Raw genomic sequence first — 25,217 nt, 5'->3', positions numbered from 1 at the left:
ACCGAGGGCCCGCAGGCGCGTCTACTCTCCGCTGCCTTCCTGTAGCCCTCGTGCCCCTTGCCTCTCCCACCCGGCGTCGGTGCGGACAGTGACGGGGACTGCGCTTTTCGCGTTTCGCTCGGTAAGGGCAGTGCCCTGTCTCTGTGGTGGGCACAGCTCAGTGGGGTTGGGGAAGCTGCGCTCCGCCTGCCCCCGGAGCTCCTCATCGCCGGAGCCCGGGGGCGGCGGGGCGGATCGGGCCCGAGGCGGCGAGAGGTGCTGGGCCACTGTGCCCGCGGTGCCGGGGTGGGTGTAGGGGAGTAGACCAGTCCCCCAGGCCTGAGCGAGCGGCCCTGGGCCTGCGGTGGGACGAGGAGGTGGGCGGAGGGCGTGAGGAGGAGACGGGGGTTATGGCCGCGCAGCGGTACCCTGTGCCGACCTCCGGTGGGCCGTGCGGGAACCCCGAATACAGTGGTGCCGCCGCTGTGCACCCCGACAGCATCCTCCGGCGAGCAGCCGCCTTCCCCTGGTGCCCGGCGGCGGCTGCGCGGCGTGGGTCTGTTGGCACAGCGGGGGCTGTAGAGAGCAAATAATGTAGCGAGGGTTGGCTTTGGTCTTGCTGTTCATTTAGCACTCTGTTTTAACCGGCTTCCCTGGCGACAGGGTAAAGATAGGGCTTGTGATTCGAAGTGGTTTAAGGAAAAATAACTTGGAAAGTTGGAACTAAAATTGTCCTCAGAGTTACGTAAATCCCAGCTGATGCTGAATGTAAATGAGGCTGAGACAGCCCTGTCACTGATCACAAGTGTGCACCGAGGTTACAGTGTTCCAGTTTTTGTCCAAAGTGAGTGTAAACCATTCAACAGCACCATGTCAGAGAATAGAATACCTTTTATTAAAGTGTGTTTCTGTATCTCAACATATTTATGAATGTGATTTTGATTTCGGCATGTGCTCCAGCTTCCAAGTAGGTATGTCTCAGAAATAAAACCCAAATGGAAAAAAAAATATAAAAAATGAAGATGCTAAATTATTTTATCCTCAGTGAACTCTTGTGCAGGAATGGATCTATGGAAATCTATGCTCTTTTGCTGATAGTTAGGCTTGGCGATTGTAGTTCTCCCAGATCTGTACAGTTTAACTACTTGTTCCAAGGCGTCAGTTTATCGGGCTTTCTGGTGGAGGATAAGTTTTGGGGTATTATGTGTACTTCTTACTGAGGTCAGTGGGATGTTGGAATGCTCCAGAAATTCATTTTTCTGAAATAAGAGATCCTGGTTTTTTTAAGACATAGGAGGAACTCGCCAATTTCAAAATGTCATCAGTCAAACGCCTTGTCTATGCAGTCATCCATTTCCTGAGAGAGCAGAGTCAGATGGATACTTTCACTCCAGATGAACAAGAAAGCTTGGAAGGTAAGTGACAAAGGTGCTAACATTATATATATGTGTATATGTATATATATATATAAAAAATATCAATCCATGTGTTAAATTGCTCAATGTGCCTTATTATGTAAAGTAACTGGAGGGGCTTAACTGAAACTGCTACCAAATATTCTCTGTGAATAAAATCATGATCTTAATGTTTCTGAGATTGTTATTTTAATGTATCTCTCATTTTAAAAATGTTCTGAAGTTACACAATGCATGCTGCCTTAATTTTGAGCAACAGATACTTTGAATCACATCAGGTTAAGCAGTGCTGTAATGGAAACTATGGTAATGGTTTTTGTATATGTCCCACAAATTTTTGCTTGCTGATTCTTTTTACTTTAATGTTTGTGTTTTTCCTGCATTTTATGTCAGATAGTAGCTGTGCTGGCCACAGAGGAAGTAAAATAATTTCCATATATTTGGCTTGGTATGGTATATAGGAAGATTTGTGTATAATACTTAGAAGACTTCCGTGTAATTTATGAGGGAAGGTTAGTAGATCTTAAGAATATGGAAAATCACATAAATGCTTTGCATTTCCTTTTCACTTCAGAACACAGTAGTGAGTGTTTTCAGTATAGCATAGCTTTTGTTATACATCCAAGTAGACATAGCTACAGAAAGAGGGACTTAATTGTGTATTCCTGTAGTGACAGATATTCATTAAGTGTAACTTCATAGTATCTGTCTTTATCCTTCATACTGCTCTTATTCCTTTTCCATAATTCTTGTAGATTTCATGGCAGGTGGTGTTACAACATGGAATTAAGCAAGAGAAGAACAGAAAGTCTTCATTCTCCAATGAGCTTTTCATAGCATCTATTTAAAAGACCTCAGCACTATTTCAATAAGTCTTTGGTTGTGTCACTCCACCAGAGGAAGAATTTAGATATAAGAGGGGGAAGTCTAGGAGCAGCAGTTCAGTAAACACCATACAAGCAGTTGATCACTGAGTTACATAAAATATGAGGTGTGGAGGTTTTCCCTGAGGTGCAAAGCGAGTCCTGCCTCTCAGAGGCATAAACATAAAAAGATAAACCTGGATGGTGCTTCCTTCCAGTGTCTATTCGTTTTACAGTAGTTGTTCACTAGTGTAAGCAAGTAAAACATTTATATCACAGTATTCAAAGGTTACTCTTAAAAAGAGTAAAAGCCAGAAGATTTAGTTTTGCGTCAGAATTTGGAGCATTTGTAGACTTGAAAAGTGGTAATCATCCATGAATTTAACATATATCAGATTATGTTCATCTGATGAAAGAAGGCAGTGATTTTAGAAATCATATAATGAGAGATGCAGAGAATTCATTTTGTTTTTATAATAAAACTGGTAAACATTGGGTTATGACTGAAAACTTACCTGATAGCATCTTAGAGCAGCCTTAGCCAAAGTCTGTATGAAGAAATCAATTTTAAGATCTTGTTTTCTGAGAAAAAAAATACTGTAAAACCTCAGTTGTGCTCAAATGCTGACATAAAACTTACCATTTCAACACAGATATCCTAATTTTAGAGCTGTACCCTGCCAAAAGCATGGTACGATATGCTATGTGTTAGAGGATAGGAGGCGGGGATTCTGAATAATTGACTCAGTTGTGCAAAATATCTTTAGTGCCTGTGGAGTAGCAGTAGCCCAAGTCCCATTCATTGCAGTGTTTAATGTTAGGTGAAGATGTCAAAAAAAAAGGATGTTTTTCATAGTTACCTATGTACCTACTAGGTATCCAAGAAACGATGAAATACTGTACGATTTAAGTGTCTGTGCAGGAAGAAATTTAAACAGTTCCCATTCCCCACAAAACAACAAAAAGAGCTGGTAGCATCACAAATTAAATTGAGACTACCAAAATAACAGCCTAGCATGTATTCAAGCTCCATTTGTATTGACAGCCTGCATTCTGCATGCGTGAATTACATATCAGTGTCAATGACAGTGTAAATTTCCTCTAGGAATTTTATGCTTGCATGAAGATACAAATGCCTTGAGAAAGTAATTAGACCAGAGAAACATACTCCCTTACAACCTAGGATCTAGAGCAGTGATACAGATCTCTACTAGTTAGTGCTTGGCTCTGTTGTATGAAGTAGAAGCTTCACTTCTTCCAACTTGTATTTTATACAGTGTGTTTAAATGGCAGTTATTTCTCTTTCCTGTTTACAGGTTGTTTTGTTGTTGCAGGTTTTTTTTTTTTTGGTTTTTTTTTTTTTACTTGTCTATAGCAACTATTTCTGTGAGATGGAAATTCTCTACAATGTGCACATGGATGTGATTTTATTTTTCTTAAATTACTTCTAAGATCCATGTATTGCAGTGAATGTGTTTCCAGAATAGTTTAATGCACCCCTTAAGGAGAGGAATTGGTGTAATACTTGAGATGGGAAAGATTGTGTGTAAGATGAAGCAAGATGATACTGAGTACTAAAGGGGCCTCAGCAGCCCAGTTAATATCCAGTGTTTAGTGAAAAAGAGCCTGCATGTCCGCTGCGATGCCTTGCTGTTGCTTGCAACTTGTGCTTTGACAGCAAAAAATCCTTGGAGGCATGTAGCACTGGTGGTGCTAAGCTGGGCTCCGGCACAGCCCAGGTGCTTCTGCTGTCAGGCAGTGGGTATTTGTGTGAGCCGCAGCTGTTTAGCAGGGAGCTGGGTCTCTGTACAGGCCTGCAAGGTGATCAGTACAACCTTCAGCAACTGCCTAGGCCTCTGAAAGCAGGCCTTTGACATCAGACACTGGAAAAATCTTAGATTAATAGCTCACATGGTGCAGCACGTCTTTTCCAACCTACTGATGATACTGAGCTTGCAGCAGTATCTGGTTTGGCTGTGTTTATTTTTACACGGGTTTCTATTGTTGGCTTACATGTTAACCAGTGGTTATTTTAACCTATGGATTTCTCTTCTAAGAGCTTCTAATTTTGTTATGCCTGTGATAGATAGACTTTAGGGATTATAAATTCCATTTTTCAGTTAAAGGAGAAATGTGGGAGTTCACTGTAACAACTGATTATTTCATGGAAATGCTTAATAGTTATAATACTAAGTATTAAGTTGTTTAAGCATGATTTGCACTGCTGCACTTTGCAGAAATCTCCTGTATGATAGAGAGTTGGTGTCACAGACTTAATGCCTTGAAAAAGATAAAGGTTTTGTTTTAAATTTATGCAAAACTTAGGCGAGGTGAGGCATTCAGGAAAGGGAATGCCTTCAAGTAAAAACAAGTTTGAGGGGAAAATTGGTAAATGTACTATGGCAAGTGGCTTCTTCTTAAGCCATGTAAAAAAAAAAAAAAGTAATTCCACTGATTTTATGGTAGGCCTGGTAGTAAGTACTATTAGTATATAATCCTAAATTCAGTATAACCAGTACATACTTTTTGACAGTTTTTCTACATAGCAGGAGACAAAGGAGATTAATGCAAGCCCTTCAGCACTCTTGCTGGGTAATTTAGAACCCAGAAAATTGATAAATTTTTAGCATTTAACATTTTTTTGTAGGAGTAAGTTGTATGCATATTTAGCAAAGTATTCAATTGTTACATGTTATCAACATTAATTTTGTGTCATACTTTACTACTTCTGAATAATTTATGTCGTAGGTTATCAGATTTTTTTTTTAATTACATCTTCCAGGTTTTACTTTGTATTTTACAGGTCTACCTTTAAAGTTTTTCCCCTTTCTTCCAGCTGTGACATAGAAAATAGGCTCCTTAAACTGACCTTACTATAGTTAACTCTCAGTAGTTTTATTTTTCTAATTTTGGGTTACTGTTCAGATTCATTAAAATACAAATATAGTTCAAACTGTATTTACTATATTGACATCGGACTAAAATTCAGTTTAAATTCTGAGATTCACTCTTTACTAATACTTCATTTGAATTCAGCTACTCCTGCTTATATGTAGTTTGAGTTTAAAAACTCATTTTTCTGTTCAAGCTGGGGTTTGCAAGGAGTCTTCTTTTTCCCTCCTCACTTTTCAATCTAAAACATTTAGATGTTATGCTTTAATAAAAGCTTTGTACTAGATTCTAAAGATGATAGGGAAAATAATATTATAATTCAAGATACTGTAATCACAGAATACATACACACATGCACACAGAATTTTATATAGTAATTGGCATTGATCTTTTACCTAAAAGTATGTGAGCACATTTAAAATTAGGTATTTGGCTCTGCTTTTTTAAAAGTTGATTATTTTAAGTGTATTTGCTTTATTGCAGGTTTGGAAGGGCCATTTAATCCTTAAATAGCAGAATATGTGCAAGGATACTGCAGATATATTTTTAAATAGGATAATAGTTTGTGATTAATGAAGCATTTTGTTAATAAACAGTGTCTTCAAATAAACATATTTTGTTCTGAAAAAGCTAAGACTAATAAATATTCTATATTTATTCTTTAAAGTAAATATGAGCCTTTTTTTCCGAACTATTATGCCATGCAAATACATGGCAATTGTGGTGTTTGGAGGTGAAGTATGTGACACATGCATAATTATATTATGAATTGTGGTGCTTTCGTTAACTCCTCATGGTTTATGTTTGTTTTTCTTTTAATAGTCATTAAATGATTAAAAGAATTTAAATAGAAGAATTGAATTAAAAAGAAATTGAAATAAATTAAAATTTCAATAAAAATGAAATAAAAGGATTCTGGTTCAAGAATAACAGCCAAACTATGTATGGATTCTTGATTGCGTATACTATTTTTCTTCAAGCTAGTTTTAGGGGGATCAAGTAGCTTCTCTTTGTTTTATGAGAAGTTTCAAAGAGCTGCCTTTACTAGCTGAATAAGGAAGTGAATCACATCAAGAAACCCGGAGAAGGACTTTTTATAAGGACGTGTAGTGATATGACAAGTGGTAATGGGTTTGAAGAGGGTAGATTTACATTAGATGTTAGGAAAAAGTTCTCACTGTGAGGGTGGTGAGGCCCTGGCAGAGGTTGCCTACAGAGGTTGTGGCTGCCCCAAGGGCAGGTTAAATGGGGCCAGGGACAACCTGGTCTAGTGGAATATGCTCAAGTCAGGGGGGCTGGAAACAGATGATCTTTATGGTTCCTCCCAACCCAAACCATTTTATGATTTATAAATGAATTAGTGAAATTATACTTCTCTTGAGAAACTGATTTTTTTTTTTTTCTTTTTTTCTCTTGTAAGTTGCAATTCAGTGTCTGGAGACTGTGTTTAAGATTAACCTGGAAGATACTCATCTTGCTCCTCCACAGCATTTGATAGAAATTTTCACAAATTCTTTTCATAAGGTAAGAATTCCATTAGAGTTACTCTCCCAATAGGTGCTAAGATTTCATATTGTATACACAGCCTTGATGTGCTGTATAGGTCAATATGATGTGTAAACTTAAGGAATACATGAAAAAATGAAATTTCCGTAAAATTTACCAGAATGAGAATCTTTTGGGGCAGTGAGAGGAGTTGATTTCAGTGGATGTCTCATGCTCAGTTGAAGGATTTTACCCTTCAGTTAAGCATTTTGCAGTTCCCAGAGATAAATGTCTGCAAGGTGCTTGAGGTCATTTGCAGTTTGCTGATACTTGGGCTCCCTTCTGAAAATAGTTTAGTTGCTCAGTTTTAAAAACATCTCCATGAACACTAACCTTAAAGTGGGAACTTCAAAAATGTTTACTAATAATATGTGTGATCTAGGAACCCCAGCACAGGAAGCACAGGAGCCACTAGGTTAGCAAGTAGGAGAGTCAGAAGTAAAAAAACCAACACCGTAGAGACATACCAGCTTTCTTTCCCTTGATGTCCTTTAAAGTGTGTGGTGAGCCGTAAAGGGATTTTAGGGGCAGAAAGCAAGCTGTCTTTCTCTTGTAAGGATGTTTTGGTGATATTTCATTCTTTCATGCTTCCTGTTCACTACAGAAAATCTGGTTGGTTGTTTATACAGTGCTGCCCAGGATGAAGGCAGTTTTTAATATAAAATCAAGGCAGATATTTTAATTAAAGAAATCTTGGTTTGTTTGCATACAGAATGACATGCTGTGTCTCTCGGATTCTTTACCAGAGGATGTTGAAAAGGCTGATCAGCTGAAGGATGAAGGTTTGTAATAAACATAGGAATAAACATTTTATTCTTTTAGTAAGACTTTTGGGTCATCCTGGTTAGTTATAGTATAGCAGCTGGGCTGTACAGAGCCTTAAGCTTATATTCTCTGGTGATTGTTATGTTGTGAGAAGATTAAGTGAATTGCTCCACCTGGGGTTTAAGAAAATACAGTCTATTCTCTCCCTTGCTCATGAGGTTACGAAAAAACTAAGGGACAGAATATAAAGTCCTGAGCAATATTCCTGAATAGTAGACGCTCTAAAGAATGCGAAGTTATTTTTTGGTGTGTTATAGATTTCTCTGTTTGTCCACGAAATTGCTACACAAGTTTCTATTTTGTGTTGAAAAGGCTATGTGATATCAAAGGTTATGTGCTAGCTGAATTTGAAAGCATAGGTAGAAAGCTGACCCAGCTGAAGCTAGTGGAAAAATTCTTACTAGGTTTAGTATTTCACATATGTGAAATAATTTGTGTGCTCTATAAAAACTGCACAAAAATCAGTTGTTTATTTTCCCTTTTGATAAATGTTATTGCTGTTACGTAAAGAAAAGCAGCTGTAGCATAGAAGTTTTCACTGATGCTACCCAAGAAGGAATCCATTTTATTTGTCTCAAAAAAAGGAGTGGAGGATGGGGAGAAGGCATGTAGCACTAATAACAGATGTGAATTGTTATCAGGTGGACTGATGCTTTATAAATCACATTTTTTTGACCTGTTGGTTTTTCAGATATTTGAGTTTTCTAGGAAAAATAACTAAGTTTCTAATTGCAAGACAGATTTAATCCTCTCAAAAAATTCAGGAAAGTGATGTGGAAAAAGTTCTGGTGTTTTTGAGAGGAAGTTCCATGTCTGTCTTGTCTGAAAACTGGCCATCTGTAGTCATGAATGCAGTTCATTACTGGCTCTGAAAGTAAGTTTTCCTAATTGGTGAAGTTATTCATTAGCTCTTGAATTCTGAGGATAAGTGCTTAAACAAGGTTAGGTCAGAAGTGAAGATTAATTAGTAAGTTGTAACATACCTGCTGTACATGCTGGCTTTTCATTTTGCTGTGTGTTACTGCCAGCTCATGAAATTGAAGAGTATCTGTAACACTCAATATGGTTATTGGACTGTACTTGATAGTCAGCACTTTCCAGGTGTGGGTATTATAGCAATACTGGGTTTAAATCTGTGACTTCTGTCTTATCTGTCAGCCCACATGGGTTTGTGGAAGACTGAGGAAATTAAATTAATGCATGCTATGTATTACTCTTTTGTATGGTGTTACTAAAGAAATTTCATGTCTCTACTGAAAAAACTGAAAGGGTCTGTATTCGACAAAGGGCCACTTAAAGTGTCAGCTATCAGGGGCATTACTAAGCAGTTTGGAACTGCGTGAAATGCCTTTGGTTAATTTCCCATAATAAAATTAAAACTTCCTGCTCTGCTGCTCTGTCATGTTAATCCTACAAATCTTATCATGTTAATAAATGGTTAGAATGGTGGTGCCATAGTCAGGGGTTTGGGTATCTAGAACATAGGACTCAGCTGAGGAGGCCAGGTCTACTGGGGCCTGGTGGAGCTGGTTCTGACCAAAGGGGAAGAGCTGTTTTGGTAGGAGGCTTGCCAGGCTGGTCAAGAAAGCTTTAAACTAGGTGTGTTGCAGGAGGGGGGCATCATTTCATCCCAACACACCCAGTCAGTTGCCAGCACCTATAATAAATGCTTGGAGCAATGTAGAGGTATTCCAGCCGCTCCAGCCAATGAGCCGGTTTCATTTGGAATTGGGATCAGATTCCACTATATAAACGCCCGTAGTATGGGGAGCAAACAAGAAGAATTAGAGATATGTGCACGTCTGTGGGGATATGATACAATAGGTATCAGAGAAACATGGTGGGATGGCTCCTATGACTGGAGTGTTGGAATGGAAGGTTACAGGCTCTTTAGAAAAGACAGGCCTGGCAGGCAGGGAGGGGGAGTTGCCATTTATGTTAGGGATAGGCCAGATGGAACTCTTATCTGTGGACAGGTGAGCAGTTAACAGAGTTTATGGGTCAGGGTTAAAGGGAGAACAGCGATGGAAGACATTGTGGGGATCTGTTACAGACCAGATGATCAGGAGGACTCTGCGGATGAAGTGCTCCATAGACAGATAGGAACAGCCTCATGTTTGCAGGCCCTTGTTCTCATGGGGGACTTCAACCACCCTGGTATCTGTTGGAGGGATGGTACGACCCGGCACAAGCAATCCAGGAGATTCCTCGATTGTGTGGAAGACAACTTCCTTCTGCAAGTAATAGAGGAGCTGACAAGGAGAGGTGCCATGCTTGACCTTGTGCTCACCAGCAGGGAAGGGCTGTCTGGAAATGTGATGCTTCAGGGCAGCCTTGGTTGCAGCGATCATGAGATGGTTGATTTTGAGATCCTTAGGACAGTGAGAAGAGCGTGCAGCAAGCTCACTGCCCTGGACTTCAAGACAGCAGAATTTGGCGTCTTCAGGAACCTGCTTAGTAAGGTTCCATGGGATATAGCCCTAGAGGGCAGGGGAGCCCAAGGGTGTTGGTTGATATTCAAGGATCACCTGCTACAAGCTCAGGAGTGTTGCATCCCAACTAGAAGGAAGTGCAGCAGGAGGGCCAGGAGACCTCCTTGGATGGATAAGGAGCTGCTGAGAAAACTTAAGAGGGACAAAAGGTGAAAGAAAGGGCAGGTGGCCTGGGAAGGGTACAGGGATGTTGTCCGGGAAGCTAGGGACGAGGTTAGGAAAGCTAAGGCCCAGTTAGAATTAAACTTGGCTAGGGATGTGAAAGATAACAGGAAGGGATTCTATAGGTACACTGCGAATAAAAGACTAGGGACAATGTGGGCCCCCTCCAGAAGCTATCAGGAGAAGTGGCTACTCTGGATTTGGAAAAGGCTGAGGTTCTTAATGACTTTTTTGCCTCAGCCTTCACGGGCAAATGCTGTGACCACACCACCCAAGTCTTGAAAAGCAGATGCAGGGAATATGAGAATGAAGACCTTAAGCCCACTGTAGGAGATGATCTGGTTCGTGACCATCTTAAGAACCTGAACATGCACAAGTCCATGGGACCTGATGGCATCCATCCGTGGGTCCTGAAGGAGCTGGTGAATGAAGTTGCTAAGCCACTGTCCATCATATTTGAAAAATCGTGGCAGTCAGGTGAAGTTTCCAATGACTGGAAAAAGGGAAATATAACCCCCATTTTCAAGAAGAGGAAAATGGATGACCCAGGGAATTACAGACCAGTCAGTCTCACCTCTGTGCCTGGCAAAATCATGGAGCATATTCTCCTGGAAGGCATGCTAAGGCACATGAAAATCAATAAGGTGCTTGGTGACAGCCAGCATGGCTTCACTAAAGGGGAAATCCTGCCTGACCAATTTGGTGGCCTTCTATGATGGGGCTATGGAACTGATGGACAGGGACACAGCAGTTGATGTCACCTACCTGGACTTGTGCAAACTGTTTGACACTGTCCCACACGACATCCTTGTCTCTGAATTGGAGAGACATCAATTTGACAGGTGGACCACTCAGTGTATAAAGAACTGACTGGATGGCCGCACACAAAGAGTTGTGGTCAATGGCTCAATGTCCGGCTGGAGACCAGTAATGAGTGGTGTCCTTCAAAGATTGGGGCTGGGAACGGTCTTGTTCAACATCTTTGTCGGTAACAAGACAGGGATTTTGCTGATGACACCAAGCTGTGTGGTTCGGTTGATATGCTGGAGGGAAGGAATACCATCCAGAGGGACCTTGACACGCTTGTGAGGTGGGCTGATGCCAACCTCATGAAGTTTAACCATGCCAAGTGCAAGGTCCTACACCTGGGTCGGAGCAATCCCAGGCACAGCTACAGGTTGGGCAGAGAAGAGATTCAGAGCAGCCCTGCGGAGAAGGACTTGGGGGTGTTGGTCGATGAGAAAATGAACATGAGCCGGCTTCAGTGTGCTCTCGCAGCCCAGAAAGCCAACCGTATCCTGGGCTGCATCAAAAGGAGCGTGACCAGCAGGTCAAAGGAGGTGATCCTGCCCCTCTACTCTGCTCTTGTGAGACCTCACTTGGAGTATTGTGTGCAGTTCTGGTGTCCTCAACATAAAAAGGACATGGAACTGTTGGAACAAGTCCAGAGGAGGGCCACGAGGATGATCAGGGGACTGGAGCACCTCCCATATGAAGACAGGCTGAGGAAATTGGGGTTGTTCAGCCTGGAGAAGAGAAGGCTGCATGGAGACGTCATAGCAGCCTTCCAGTATCTGAAGGGGGCCTATAGGGATGCTGGGGACGGACTCTTCATTAGGGACTGTAATGATAGGACAAGGGGTAATGGCTTAAAACTTAAAACAGGGGAAGTTTAGATTGGATATAAGGAAGAAGTTCTTTACTGAGGGTGGTGAGGCACTGGAATGGGTTGCCCAAGGAAGTTGCGAATGGCTCCATCCCTGACTCCATCAAGACCAGGTTTGACAGTGCCTTGGGTGACATGGTTTAGTGTGAGGTGTCCCTGCCCATGGCAGGGGAGTTGGAAGTAGGTGATCTTAAGGTCCTTTCCAACCCAACTATTCTGTGATTCAATGATTTTCACACGCGTCACCGATCACCACTATCATGCTTTTCAGTTACGAGTGTTCTCTGCCCTGAGTTAGGGAGATAAATTAGATAACTTGAGAAAGTCCATTTCGTAGAATTATAGAATAGTTAGGGCTGGAAAGGACCTTAAGATCATCTATTTGACTCACATCTTCTATAATACTTTAATCCTGTACTGTTATTTATTCCTGTTTGTATGTCCTTACAAATGGAATAGCTTTCCTCACCTTTGTGTCCACCAGACATTATTCTCTGCTCTCAGTAGAAACTGGCTAATAAATGACAAATCAGAATCAGATGCCCGAGTTTTCTTCCTTCGTTATTATAAAATTCAGAAGTACTCTACCCTCTAGGCTAGTAAATACTTTAATTTACTTGTCTACCCTTGTATATCATTTGACACTTTGCCTTAATATAAGCTATGTAAGAGGATGGATTATGTACAGGTTTGGGTATGTAACAGTGGCTTGATCATTAAAAGATCTGGGTATTACCACAGGATAAATTATAACAATAGGTAGTATTTTTATTACGTAAGATACACAGTGAAAAGCATAACCATTTGTGGGGATTTTTGTCTTAAGAATTTTCGTCTGGCATTGAAATAAAGTGTTAGAGTTGCTTTCCCTTTTGTCCTGAATTGCTTAATCTCAGCAGAAATAATAGGTCTAGCGATTTATCTGTTTTCTTAGTTAATTTTAAGCTGGAGAGAGAGCAAGAAGGGTACCCGCTGATACTAGCTCCAACTTACCCTGCACCCCAGGTTATCTTCAGTTCAGAGCAGTGTCAGAAATACCCACTTTGATAGTCATTGATGGCAGTTTTGTTTCAGAGTAATGTTAACTGCTGCAGTCTCATTGAGTGAAGCTAACTTGCAAGTCTTTCATTTGACAGTAGACAGACTTTTACCTTAGATCAAAGGAAAGATTTGCAGATGCTGGGCCTCTAGAACTGAGGCAGATATGGTTAGGTATCGTTTGTGTATATTCAAAGTATACTCGTATGTTTTGACAGCATAAATGTAACTATATTTTTAGTTTGCCTTCTCACTGGCAGGGATTGCTCACTATAATTACAGTCTAGAATAGCATTATTAGGAAGAGGTGATTTTGTACTATCTTGATGATAGTCAGTGACGTAAATCTGATTTTATTAAGCTCTCCATATTCACAAATACATGCAAGTGTAGTTGTTTTCAATTAGTACAGGCACTGGATTGCTTGCTGCACAGTCTTGCTTTTTATCAGTCAAGTTCTTGCAATGACTGAACTTTTCCAGCCTTTGATTACGCAGTTATCTATGTCTGTAAGTAACCTGTGGACCTGTTTCTTCTCTTGCTTATTTTGGGAGAGATTTGCAATATTTTGCCAAAATACAAGAAAGTCTTCACAAGTCCATCATTTTCCTGACAAATTCTTGACATTTATGGGAAACCAAGGCTTCTATAGGACCTAGCAGGCCAAAGATCCATAGCTGCAGGACCAGGGACAACCTTAACCTTAGGCACTCTGAACTAGGACTTTTTATTTACTACTCTGTCATCAGGAAAGAAAGAAACTACCAGGTCTGTGCTGTGCTGGGGAGGAAAGAATGTGTAAAATATCTTTTGTTTTGAAAGACCTTACTCCAGATTTTTTTTTACATAGAAAAGTAATATTTTTTTTTCTACTGGCCTTAAAAAATATGAAATATGAATTTCCCTATAGAGTAGAAATTCTGAGCTTTGGTAATGATAAATGTTACCTCTGAATCATTTAGATTTCATGTGCTATGCCTACTTTTCATTATCATGAGTAAATTATGTGGCATCAGAATGTTTAGTGCCACAGTGTTTAGTTTTGGTTTTTTTTCATTGTCCAAGTTAGATGGATAGTTACAAGCAAGTTGTTGGGACATGAGAAAATGAGACCAGAAAGGAGTTAACATGTAGCCTATTGGATTACGAGGCTTGCAAAGATAGTTAAGACTGAATCTGTATTAGAGTGGAACTGCAATTACAATTACCCTTCTCAACAGTGATCTTTGCTTAAGGGCAGAAACTAACTGGAAAGTATAAAATAGTAAAATAAGAAGGGAAAGGTTCATGTGGTGGACTACAATGCGCATAATAAACTTTACATAGTAGCTGTTTTTGTTTGTATTATTCCATGCCAATTCTACTTAAAACAATGTATTTCAAAAAACTGGAGTCCTAACTTCCTTATATAGGTGCTATAATGTGACTACTCTATTTCTTTCATACATTGCATGGTATCTTTTAACTTCTTAAAAGCTTTTTATAATTTATTTCAGGTAATAATCATATGAAAGAAGAGAATTATGGTGCTGCAGTCGATTGTTATACTAGGGCTATAGAACTGGATCCAAAAAATGCAGTCTATTATTGCAACAGGTAAAAAAAAAATAAAATACACTATTTTAATTCCTTAACTTCATTAACATTATTTTAAAGATAAATTGTAAAGCAGATCAAAACAACATGAAAGTAGAATATCCCACTATTCAGAAAGTTATCATGTTAATTCTATGAAAGATCTAAAGCAAAAGTGAGCTCATTCAGCATGTCAGTTGAAGGTGTAATATGGGCTTTAAAATTACTTGTAACACTTGATATTAGGTTTTTGTGAGTTAGGCTGTCTATATTAAATCATAACATAGGCTGTGATACGCAGTCTGTTGAGAGTAATAAAAATCTTTTTTGCTGGTGTTGTGTTGACTCAGATGCCATTGCTTTCTCATCTGGTATTGACTTTCCCGTGGAAAAAAATTATCAATGTGGGTACTATTTTGAAGATTTCAGTCATTGTATAAATACTCACCAGTTTTATGCATGACCTGCTTAAGAAATATCAAGGTTGTAGTTTCATTGTATAATCTGTTCTTCACCGTAGTGAAGACACAGTGACATGGGAGCAGATGAAGTCTGGAAGTGCAGTAGCAGAAGTACGCTCTTTCAGTATACTGCCCAGAAGACCAGCGTAAGAGCAAAGGCAGCATAGCCTATGAGCCCTACTGGAACTAGCCTGTCTCTAGAGCCACTCTGTTGTACAGCCTTCAGTGCCTCTGTTACCAGAAGGATATGTTGACTTGAGTCCTGTCAGTCTGGCCTTGTGGCACTGTATCCAGAGGACTTTTTTGGTTTTGGAGTTGTGCTTCCATTACTCCAGTGTTTAGTGTCTGATAAATGCAAGTGAAAGATTCAGTGTTTCATGGCAAGCATAAAAAGAAAGGAAATTAGCAGTTTACTAGTATTTTACATCTTTAAGATGCAGTTCAAAGTGTGTATCATCTATTTTGCTCGAGAAGACTGATCATATACGTGATTTTAGGTATAAAATGGAAATAGAAGACCAGATTCAAAAGCCTTCCAAAATCACTGTAAGTTTTCTCAAAATGGGCTTAAGCACCAAATCTGTAATTGGCAAGAGAAAAAATACTTCACTGTGTGTTACATCATCACATAGCATATCTGTGAGGACAAAAATAAATCTTGATGTCAGTAACTACAGTAATATATGAAGTTACTTAAAAGAAGACAGACAATTGCTTGGAGTTTTGTGGGTGAACAGTTCTTTGAATAAATATAGGCCTTTTTCTTACCTTTCTTAAGCTAGTTTGGGAGCAATGGAGACACAATGCCTTCAGTAGTATTGCTTTTTATGCACAGCAGTAAGAAAAAGAGCTGAGATGTCCTTCAAGTTTAAACTAGATGTATACAATTTTGTAAACATGAAAAAAAAACATTTTCTCTTCAAACATGAGAAGCTAAGCATTGTCCCCAGCTTTTATCCACTGGCATCTGTGGAGTTGGACAACTGTTAAGTCGCCTAGATATTTAAAATATAAAAGTAGTCTCATTCAGACGAGATTTTAATCAAAGTAAAAAATGAGATTTGGAGGTTATCACAGGAGAAAGGATTGAGTATAGTGATGATTGTAGCATCTGGCATTCCTAATAAACAAGACAAATGCTTTATGAAATGGAAATAACTGTCATTTATACTCGAGAAAGAACAAATAATGTTTTGAGACCTTTCAAACTGGGGAAGTTTTGCTTACTAACCTGTTCCACTGTCCTGTTTTGGTTTTTTTTTGCTAAATAATTGAGCAGGGGAAAATCATAACATTCTTCAGAATGACAGTTTTTTGCTGGAAAACTCCAATTGTGTAAAATACTTCTGCTTGAGCAATAATTTTATGTCAAATACTACTTGAGAGTTTCACTTCTTCTAATAGGTTTTATGATGATTATGTGCACAGTCATATGCTGGATCTAAACCAGCTCCTTAGAACTATTTACCCTTTGTGTTCTCAGAGTTGAGTGAGTCTAAAGCCCTAGTCTGGTAATGAGCTTAAGCACATACTTAATTTGGAACATTTGCTTGTCCCCCCTTAGTTGAGGAAAGCTGAGGCATTACCTAAACAGTGACTGAAAAGTTGGTAAGATTAAAGAAGTTGAAAGTTGGTCCTAGACATGTCAATATCCAAGCTTGGGTTTTTTTAACTTTATTGCTTTTTTGACAAAGCTGTCTCCTTTCATCTTTCTCTTAGGGCTGCTGCTCAAAGTAAGCTCAACAACTACAATGAAGCAATAAAAGATTGTGAGAGTGCCATAGCAATAGATCCGAAGTACAGCAAAGCATATGGCAGAATGGGGTAAGCTAATACAACTCTAAGAAAACACTGAAGACCCATGTGTAAATCATGTTCTGAAATAGTGGAGCTGGGTTGTTTTGCTTAGCTGACATACTTGTTCTGAAATTGCAGCCATTTTCTGAAGATAACCATATCAAGCTGCCAGCTTTAAGGTTTATGTATGTGGTTGGTCTCAGCATTTTCATACCAGATTTTATCAGTTTGCAATTCTTTTTTCTTTCAATTTATCAGCTTTGCGAATTCAGTTTACAAAGTCATAATGTATGTTTGCACCTCCTACCTAGTTATGAGTAATCAAAATTCTGCAGTTGGAATTGTGAATCTATTAATGATGCTGTTGAGAGAACAGAATCCTGAAACTGGCTGAATAGAGGCTTAATTTTTCTGTTCGGTAGCTCTTTGAAAGCCAGTATTTTAGCAAGGCTAAGCTATGTCCCTCTGGTAGTTTTTCTCAGTCATGTCTGAGAGGTTAACAGTATAGCCTCTTTAGGTGGCGGGTGTGATTAAGTGCTACCTGAAAAAAATTCAGGAGTCTTCTGAATGGTATATCTATTTGGGTGAAGGGCCATTCTTTCAAGATGTGTAGCTTTGCATTTTCAATAATCAGACATGCTGTGGGTATAGGCAGAATGATTTTGAGGTTATATCTATGCTTATAAATTAAAAAATGCTTGAGATTGTTCATTGGGTCAGCTGGCACAAAATGGCCTGTGTCCATGTTATTTAAGTCTAGGTTGCAGTATGGAGTGGCCTCATCCAAACTGCCTATTGCTAAATTGCGTTGGCCTGTGTTAAATTCTGAACCATGCCCCCAGATTGTCTGGGATAATGCTTATTGGCCTGGGACAAACCATGCCAGGGGACATTTATTTAAGGTCAAAGATGATGGAGTTCTGTCACTTGAAACCTTTCCACACTACAGTTTATTTTACTGATACAAAGGTAGCCTGTCTGGCTTTTGAAATGATTAATTCATTTTGAAATTTTGGGAACTGTTGAATTGGTTTTGTCCTATTTAACTCTTTAGGACAGCCTGAGATCCCCCAGTTTCAGTGAGATGGAGGGAAGCTACAGTTGATTTAATTGGGAACTGGAGGATATTTTAGAGTTAGGGGTATGAGACCCTTGTGCCTTTTGATAAACAATGTTAAGTGGGATCATTCTTAGGCAATCAAGCAAGTTTTTTTTTTTGTTCTTTTTTCTTTTATTGTCTGGTTGTTTTGATAGAGGGTATATTTTGAGCTACAAGCCATTCCTTGTATCTGCCAGTAGATGGATAAAATAATACATCTGGCATAAGCTTAATAAGGAATCAATGCTCATTTAGTAGTAACTGAAAGAAACAAGTGCAGAAACCACCTCAACAGAAACCCCTTATGAGAAAGCTGTGTTTTCTGACTGCATTATGCAAACATGTTAGTTTTTCTCAGAATTTGGCAGCAACTCTGTGTCACAGAAAGATGCAGGACTGCCACAGAAATATGCAGACACAGGAGCCACGTAAGCAGTTAAAGTGGTATTGCCAGCATGACCCTAAAGGAGCACATGTCTGGGTAGGAATTGTGAGCAAAGAAACTGTTGCCTGCTGGTTCTGGCTTCAACTGTGTTCCAAGAAGCGGAATTTTGCATACTTTCCCTGTAAAAAAACCCGACAGTTGCATCACAGAAATACCGGATTGCATTTCTTGTCTGGTCAGATACTTTCGGCAAGTAAATGGGCCAAAAAGGAGAATGCTTTTTATGGGAGTAACTGTGTTAAGGGAGTATCTGTGTTAAGAGAGAAAACATTAATATTGCATGAGTTCATCCACGAGCATTACTGGAAGCTTCTGGAGATTCATGCTGTTAGCGAGTTCATCATCACTGAGTGTGATGGCTATGACTGTATCTAACACAACAAGCTCTCTGGCCTGAGATAAAAAACAAAGGTCCATTAGTAGGCATTAGCACAGGTTTATCAATCAACACAGTCTGTGCAGCTCAGCACATATCAAAGAGGGATTGGAGTACTGAATAGCTGAAGGTGGGTTACACAGATCTTCCACAAAATGTGGAAAAGATCAGTTTAGTTTTGTCGTAAGTATAAACTGAAAATACAAAAGTCATAGTAGAAACTGCAACCAGAGATGGACTTCTGGAACAGCTCAAAGAAAGATTATGTTTTAAATGTAGTACCTAATCAAATTTGAAAACACTGTTTCAAAAGTGGTAGCTCTGTCCTGTGCTCTCCTGAGCTGCCAGAGATGACTCTTTTTCAAAACATTAAGCAGACTTCTCCAACAAAAGGGTTTCTTACAGCATCTTACAAATGTTATTACTATTCTGCGTAGCCCCTTTTCAAGCTGTTGAAGTAGAAGATCTGAAAGGAGAACCCTGAACTCATCCCAAGGCAAAAATCTATTATGCTGAAACTTGTCGTTCTGTTGTTTGGTTACTTGAAGCTGCAAGACTCATATTAAGAATATCTTTGCCTTACTTACTCATTTATCACTGAATCACTTGATGATGCCAAGGAGTTTTTAAACTTGAACATATATGGAACAGACAATACAAGTTCCTAAGGGATTATCCCTACTGCAAAAACAAGTGCTTGTTACACTGAGCAGTAGTAGGACAATAGCAAAACTTGCTTTACTTAGAGCTCAAGCTAAAAATTAGTTGTGAGATACTGTTTGACATAGAACAGAAAATGTATCATTATCTTTTGATGGTCATTTATGTTCTACCCAGGATTTCTTTTATTTCACATTAGGTTGGCTCTGACCTCAGTGAATAAATATGAAGAAGCAGTTACCAGTTATCAAAAAGCACTGGATCTTGATCCAGAGAATGACTCTTACAAATCAAATTTGAAAATAGCAGAGCAGAAACTAAGAGACATGTCCAGTCCTGTAAGTTAGCTCTCTACTTATTTACAATAATTTAAGGGGGATTTTGTAGGTAAACTTACCTTCAGTTGCAATTTATTTTTTAGACTGGAACTGGACTGAGTTTTGACATGGCAAGCTTGATAAATAATCCTGCATTCATTAGTATGGTAAGTATATTCCAAACTTTATATTGTTTTTAAAACTGAAGTTTTAAGAACAACTCTTTCTAATAACACAACCAATTCTAATGCTTATTATAATGCAGTGGTTTCATTATACTGCATTTAAACTTTCTATGTAATTCTATGCTCAAAACAAGAAGTGAAGCATAAATCTCCTATAACACCTGTCTTATTTCCAATTGATTCTATCATGCTTATGAACAACAGTGTGCATAGATAAGCTATGCTGTTTTTATAGATGGCATGGTAGTAAAACACTTGTCAACAGCATGGTGAAAATTTCTTTGCTATCCTCCATATAGGAGGTAACAAGTACAGAGAGATCCCCTCTTAAATGAACTAGCAGTTGATTCAGATTCAAGACTGAAGTAATTTTGCCTGGGGAGAACTACCCAAGAGACCTTTCTTTCTGGCATAAATTCTTTCAGTTTATCTCTGAAAATTAAGTGAGCAAAACTTCATATGATGTGCAGACAAGAAATACAAACAACCTGTAGTGCATTCCTTTACTTCCACTACAGTGTACGTAGTACATTGGCAAATTGCGGTTTTGTCCCCAAGTAGTTACTGCCCTTCTGGTAGTTCTGTTAGGACAGGACATGTCAACCAGTGCTTCTGTATGGAAGTGCACTGCATGCAAGGAGATAAATCTAGCCCGATACAATGGTCCAACTAATATTGATGGTAGGCAAGGAAGAAGTGAGTGAGTTCTCCAATGACATTAGTGGTTAAATAGAACTGGAATTCTGTGTACGACTTCAAAAACTACTTGAGCTACTAAGACAGTCTGCATCTGTTTATAGTCAAAGATGGACTCTTTAATATGGAGAAACTTGGGGAAAATATGGGGGAAAGATTTTTTTACATCATTTCCAGAAGATGCCTGGTCAAGTGAAGAGAACACAGGGCATTCTCCAAGGAATGAATGAATGATTTTTGTGTGATGTAGTTTTTCAGTTTTAAGGGAAAAAAAACCACCTCACTGTCTGACTGTGACAAAGTTACTTCTGCCTTACATTCTTGGGTCCCCTAACCTAGATCAGGCTGTTCCTGATGGAAGAAAGGAAAAAAAAAATCATATATTACCCATAGAATTGACCAGTATTTGGCATTTTATTATCCAACTCTAAACTTAAGAATAACAGTTGATTTAATTTTTATACAGATTACATGTATAGAGATCCTGATCGATAAAATAAATATTGCATATATTTGGGGTTTGTAATATGTTTAATAAGAGTGAATAAGCAGACACTGCATTGTGCCTGTAGGCCTTGTATTCATACAAACACTGATTTCTGGATGAACTAGGTTATTAACTTTGAAACATCACCTGGTTTATTCCATAGTATCTATCCATATACACCCTTACACTGTGGTAAACTATATTATTTTTTGAGGTATCTTACGAATGAGAAATTTAAATAACCTCATGCTTACTACAATTACCTTAGAAGATATGTTACCACAAAACCATCTATGAAAAAACTTCACACTCTGGTTTATTCTGCAGTATTTTGTGCCTGTAATCTTAATAATTTATACCCAGTAGTAACAGTCATTGCAAAACTGATTTATCCAGGCTGAGAATTAAGAAAACACTGAAATACAATACAGACCTTTTGCCAAAAAACAACAGCAAACTTTTGGCCTTGAAATTCTTTTTTTTTTTTTTTTTTCCATTTTCTGGTACGGCTTTTTATATTTTTAATGTCATCTTGCTGTATTTTTATGTCTGAATCTGTAACAACTGGTTTTTTATATAATTTAACAAATTGTATCAGTTTCCTGTCCTTGAAATACATTCCTGTAATGATTTTTTTGCTGGGGACTGTACATCTCTGTGTATATAAACTTAGCTGAATTGTGTAACAGAAGACAGAATACAGCATGTTTCCTGGTTGGTTTTTTTATTCCCTTATTTTCCTCAGTGATACCTAAGTAGTAAATGTGTCATAATTTCAGCTATGTGTTGTCTGTTCTAGGCAGCAAGCTTAATGCAGAATCCTCAAGTTCAACAACTGTAAGTACTAAAATGGGGTACCATTAAAACAGAGGTATTTAGGGGGTTGAATTAATAAGAGAAAAGGTGGATAAAAATTGATTTTATTTTTGCTTACCGTAAATAAACTACTGCAGTTTCCTCCTCTTGCAGCTTATTTCCTCCGAGCAATTAAAACAAGAACTGTGATTTATCATTTACTGTAAAGGTCCCTGCATACTCTAATGCCAACACTGTGCTAACTGTTCCAGGATGTCAGGAATGATGTCCAACGCCATTGGTGGCCCTGCTGCAGGTGTTGGTGGCCTGTCAGATTTGTCCAGCCTGATCCATGCGTAAGTAAGAACTGCATAGTTTTTAGCTGTTACATTTGTAGAAGCATTATTGTGTAACATCTGTTTAAAAGGGGCAGTGTCAAGCCAATTATACTGTGGCCTGTCACCATTGTATGTCTGATCATTATTAAAACTGAGAACTTAAAAGATCTCATTTCCACTATCTTTTTGGTTGCTTTGTATGTTTCCATTAGTTGGAATGACTGAACTGTGTGCTCAGTTTCACTTTCTGGTTCTCCTACACTGTTTAGTTTCTAGATGCCACTTACTAAAAGTGCTTCCTTAAATCTTGAAGTACTTCTACATGTGCTTTTAAATTGGGTTGATAAATCTACTACCTGATGACCCAAACACTAGTTTGAAAAGCTACAGATTTACTTTGTATAGGTTGCAATAAGTGCTGCACTTGCATCCTTGTGTTTAGACTATAAAGGCTCCAGAAAACTCAGTATGAGTAGCTTTTACAAAAAACAGGGCCCAAGGCTTTTATATTGTAACAATAATCCATCTGGAAGAGTCTGTACAAAAATTCCATTTGCTTATAGGAAGGACCTCGTAAACTGCATACAGTTTTACTTTATTCTAGCCTATTTCAAAGTATTTTTAAGTTTTGCCACTTCAGGACAAAAATGCAAAAGTTAGAGAGAAGCCATGACAAGCTCGTCATGAAGTAGTATATTTTACTTGCCTTTTCTAGTAAACTTGTGTTATGCTTATATTTTACATAAAATTAATGTCACCTATTAATTTAGCTCTTAAGCTAGGGCTGTTACAGAGATGCATCTGTCATTACTTCAGTCACACAGGACATTAAAGGTGTAACTGTATGCTTGCTTTCAACTAACGGAGTCCTGCTCACAAGTAACTCATTGGCAGCCACACAGTGCATTTTTTGAAACACTAATACAAGGCTGTGCTTCACCTGCAAGAGCAGTTGTCTTAAACAACCTCGCAAAAAGAAGGGAGCAAATCACTGGAGCACATTGATTGCTAAATTCTAGTTTTCACTTTGTCCTCCATTACATCAAGTAGCAGCAATAGTCTGAAAGAATGAAGATCTGATGATAATCCTGTTTGCAGAGACTTTTACTAGATACAAAGTCATAATATCTTGATTAAGACTATACAGCAAGTTACCTTCAGTCTTAACTGTCATATAATATACCTTTCAGTTATATTGGGATGTCCAGTTTTCTTAAAAATGCTGCTTGTCATTTTTTTCATTTGATTTTACTTAAAACTGTTCAACACAGGGGGCAGCAGTTTGCACAACAGATACAGCAGCAGAATCCAGAGCTCATAGAGCAACTGAGAAATCACGTCCGGAGCAGATCTTTCAGTGGCAGCACTGAAGAGCATTCCTGACTTAAAGGAGGCATGTGAATTGGAATGGTATATAGCCCCAAAATGCGTACCATAGTTAGTAGAAAAAGCACCATTGTAACTCTTCTGCTTGAATAGAAGACAGAAAATTCTTTGTGCGTGTTTGCAAACAAGAATAATCTGTTAAACAGATCTGTTGCACATAACTTGGAACATATCATTTATGTATAGTTAACTCCTGCAAATTAATACACTAATAGGTGGTTTATTAAAATCCCTAAGTACAAGTAATTTTCAGTATGTGCATTAGATTGATCTCCAGGGCTATTGAGTGAGGAGTTTTGTAATGGGCTGATCTTGTGTAACAGCTTAATTCTAAAATCCTACTGTAAAAGGCATGTTATTCTTATGTAAAAATCGTTATGGCTGTACTCCTGTTAAATATGGAAATAGTAGGCCCATCTGATATGCCCTTTTATAATGAGCATAAATCAGTGTTGGAGTATAGAGTACACTTAAAACTAATGCTTGACAAGTCTCTTTCTTTAAGCCTGTGGAGGGGCTGTCACTAGTAACATGAAATATTTTTCAGCTTCACTGGGTGGGAGGGCAGAAGATGGTTGCATACAAACAAGTACCACAGATTGTTTAGAAGACACTAGTTCTGAGCAAGATAATACATAGAAACCGAGATGGAACTTGGTTTGGGAAAGGAAATAGTATGAAGAAGTTCCAGGCTTTTCCACTGCCATGTATACCTTCAGATCATGATGGTAGCCCTGGAGGTCAGCATTATGGCACTATTTTCTTACGCATGGCAAACTGTATTACATTCTATATGTATGCAGTATTTAACATCAGCTTAAAATTCATAACTGTAATAAGCTAAAACAGATCCTGTGACTGTACAAATAACTAATACTGAAAATGTATAAAAAATAATTTGCCTTAGAAAGGATTCTCTCTATTCTTGTGTGGTAAGTTGCTGGCCTAAACAATTAATAATATTTTTTTAATTTATTTATTTTTTTAAGTTTCATTACATATATCTATGTTAAAGTGATGGTTATATGGCCACGGTAGAGGTTTTTCGACTCTATAGCATTTCTGTTCCTACTCTGGCTTTTCTTGCTCAGTTAACCTTACTCTTTCGGAGACAACTGCTTTTCTGTATTTTTATTACATTAACTCTTTTATGCTGCTTACTGTTTACACAGCTTTCTGGTACAGTGTGGGTTTGGTTTTACTCCAGGGAGGTTCTCAATGCTCACATTTTCCTCTTTCAATATCAAAACTAATTTGAGGAGCCTGCTTTGATTTCTAAGACAGTGATATCTGCTGGCCAGACAGACTGGAGAAGGTGTGTGGAGGATTAACATTAGACTCTCAAATAGAGAAAGACACAGGAACTTCTGGACCTGACTTCATATCAGATTCATCTTGCGGTCAAAAAAGAGCACCTCAAGTAGGAATAAATGCAAAATTTGGAGTCATGCTTGATGCATGTGCATCTATTTTATGAGTCTTCCCCTATTAAAACAGTGAGAGGGGTGGAAATGCAGCTGGATCCAAGGAGAAATTAAAAGAATTGCAGAAAACAAAAAAAAACAGGAAATCTGCATTGCCATCTGTTGAATTAAGAGGTAAAGCTCAATACAATTAAAACAACTTTTAACACATTGCATACTTAATTCAATAGAACTTGCCTACACACAGCATTAAAATGCTGCTTCTTTAAATTCTCTAAGTTTCCATACTTGCCTTTTTG

The 25,217-nt window shown here is 38.5% G+C and overlaps 1 protein-coding gene across 1 annotated transcript; it reads left to right on the top strand.

Moving 5' to 3' along the window:
* Nucleotides 1–26: 26 nt before the first annotated feature.
* On the top strand, nucleotides 27–24,943 carry SGTB (small glutamine rich tetratricopeptide repeat co-chaperone beta). Its single transcript, XM_061342667.1, has 11 exons — nucleotides 27–121; nucleotides 1,268–1,394; nucleotides 6,570–6,673; nucleotides 7,407–7,476; nucleotides 14,374–14,473; nucleotides 16,633–16,737; nucleotides 19,490–19,628; nucleotides 19,712–19,774; nucleotides 21,775–21,812; nucleotides 22,043–22,126; nucleotides 23,380–24,943. The coding sequence occupies exons 2-11, from the start codon at nucleotides 1,295–1,297 to the stop codon at nucleotides 23,489–23,491; spliced, it is 915 nt and encodes a 304-aa protein (XP_061198651.1). The 5' UTR covers nucleotides 27–121; nucleotides 1,268–1,294; the 3' UTR covers nucleotides 23,492–24,943.
* Nucleotides 24,944–25,217: the final 274 nt, after the last annotated feature.

The sequence above is a fragment of the Neopsephotus bourkii genome, unplaced genomic scaffold (genome assembly GCF_033783945.1).
Source record: "Neopsephotus bourkii isolate Nb327-2 ecotype Australia unplaced genomic scaffold, CSIRO-AGI_Nbou_v1 NB_1810, whole genome shotgun sequence".
In the NCBI taxonomy this organism is placed as follows: Eukaryota; Metazoa; Chordata; class Aves; order Psittaciformes; family Psittacidae; genus Neopsephotus; species Neopsephotus bourkii.
Note: the sequence above shows the minus strand (reverse complement) of the source record. Positions and strands in the feature narration are given on the sequence as shown.

Coding starts and splice junctions, on each gene's coding strand:
- SGTB (XM_061342667.1), top strand. CDS start 1,295: ATGTCATCAGTCAAACGCCTTGTCTATGCAGTCATCCATTTCCTGAGA. Junction 1,395..6,569: donor TGAACAAGAAAGCTTGGAAG/GTAAGTGACAAA, acceptor TTCTCTTGTAAG/TTGCAATTCAGTGTCTGGAG. Junction 22,127..23,379: donor TTGTCCAGCCTGATCCATGC/GTAAGTAAGAAC, acceptor TGTTCAACACAG/GGGGCAGCAGTTTGCACAAC.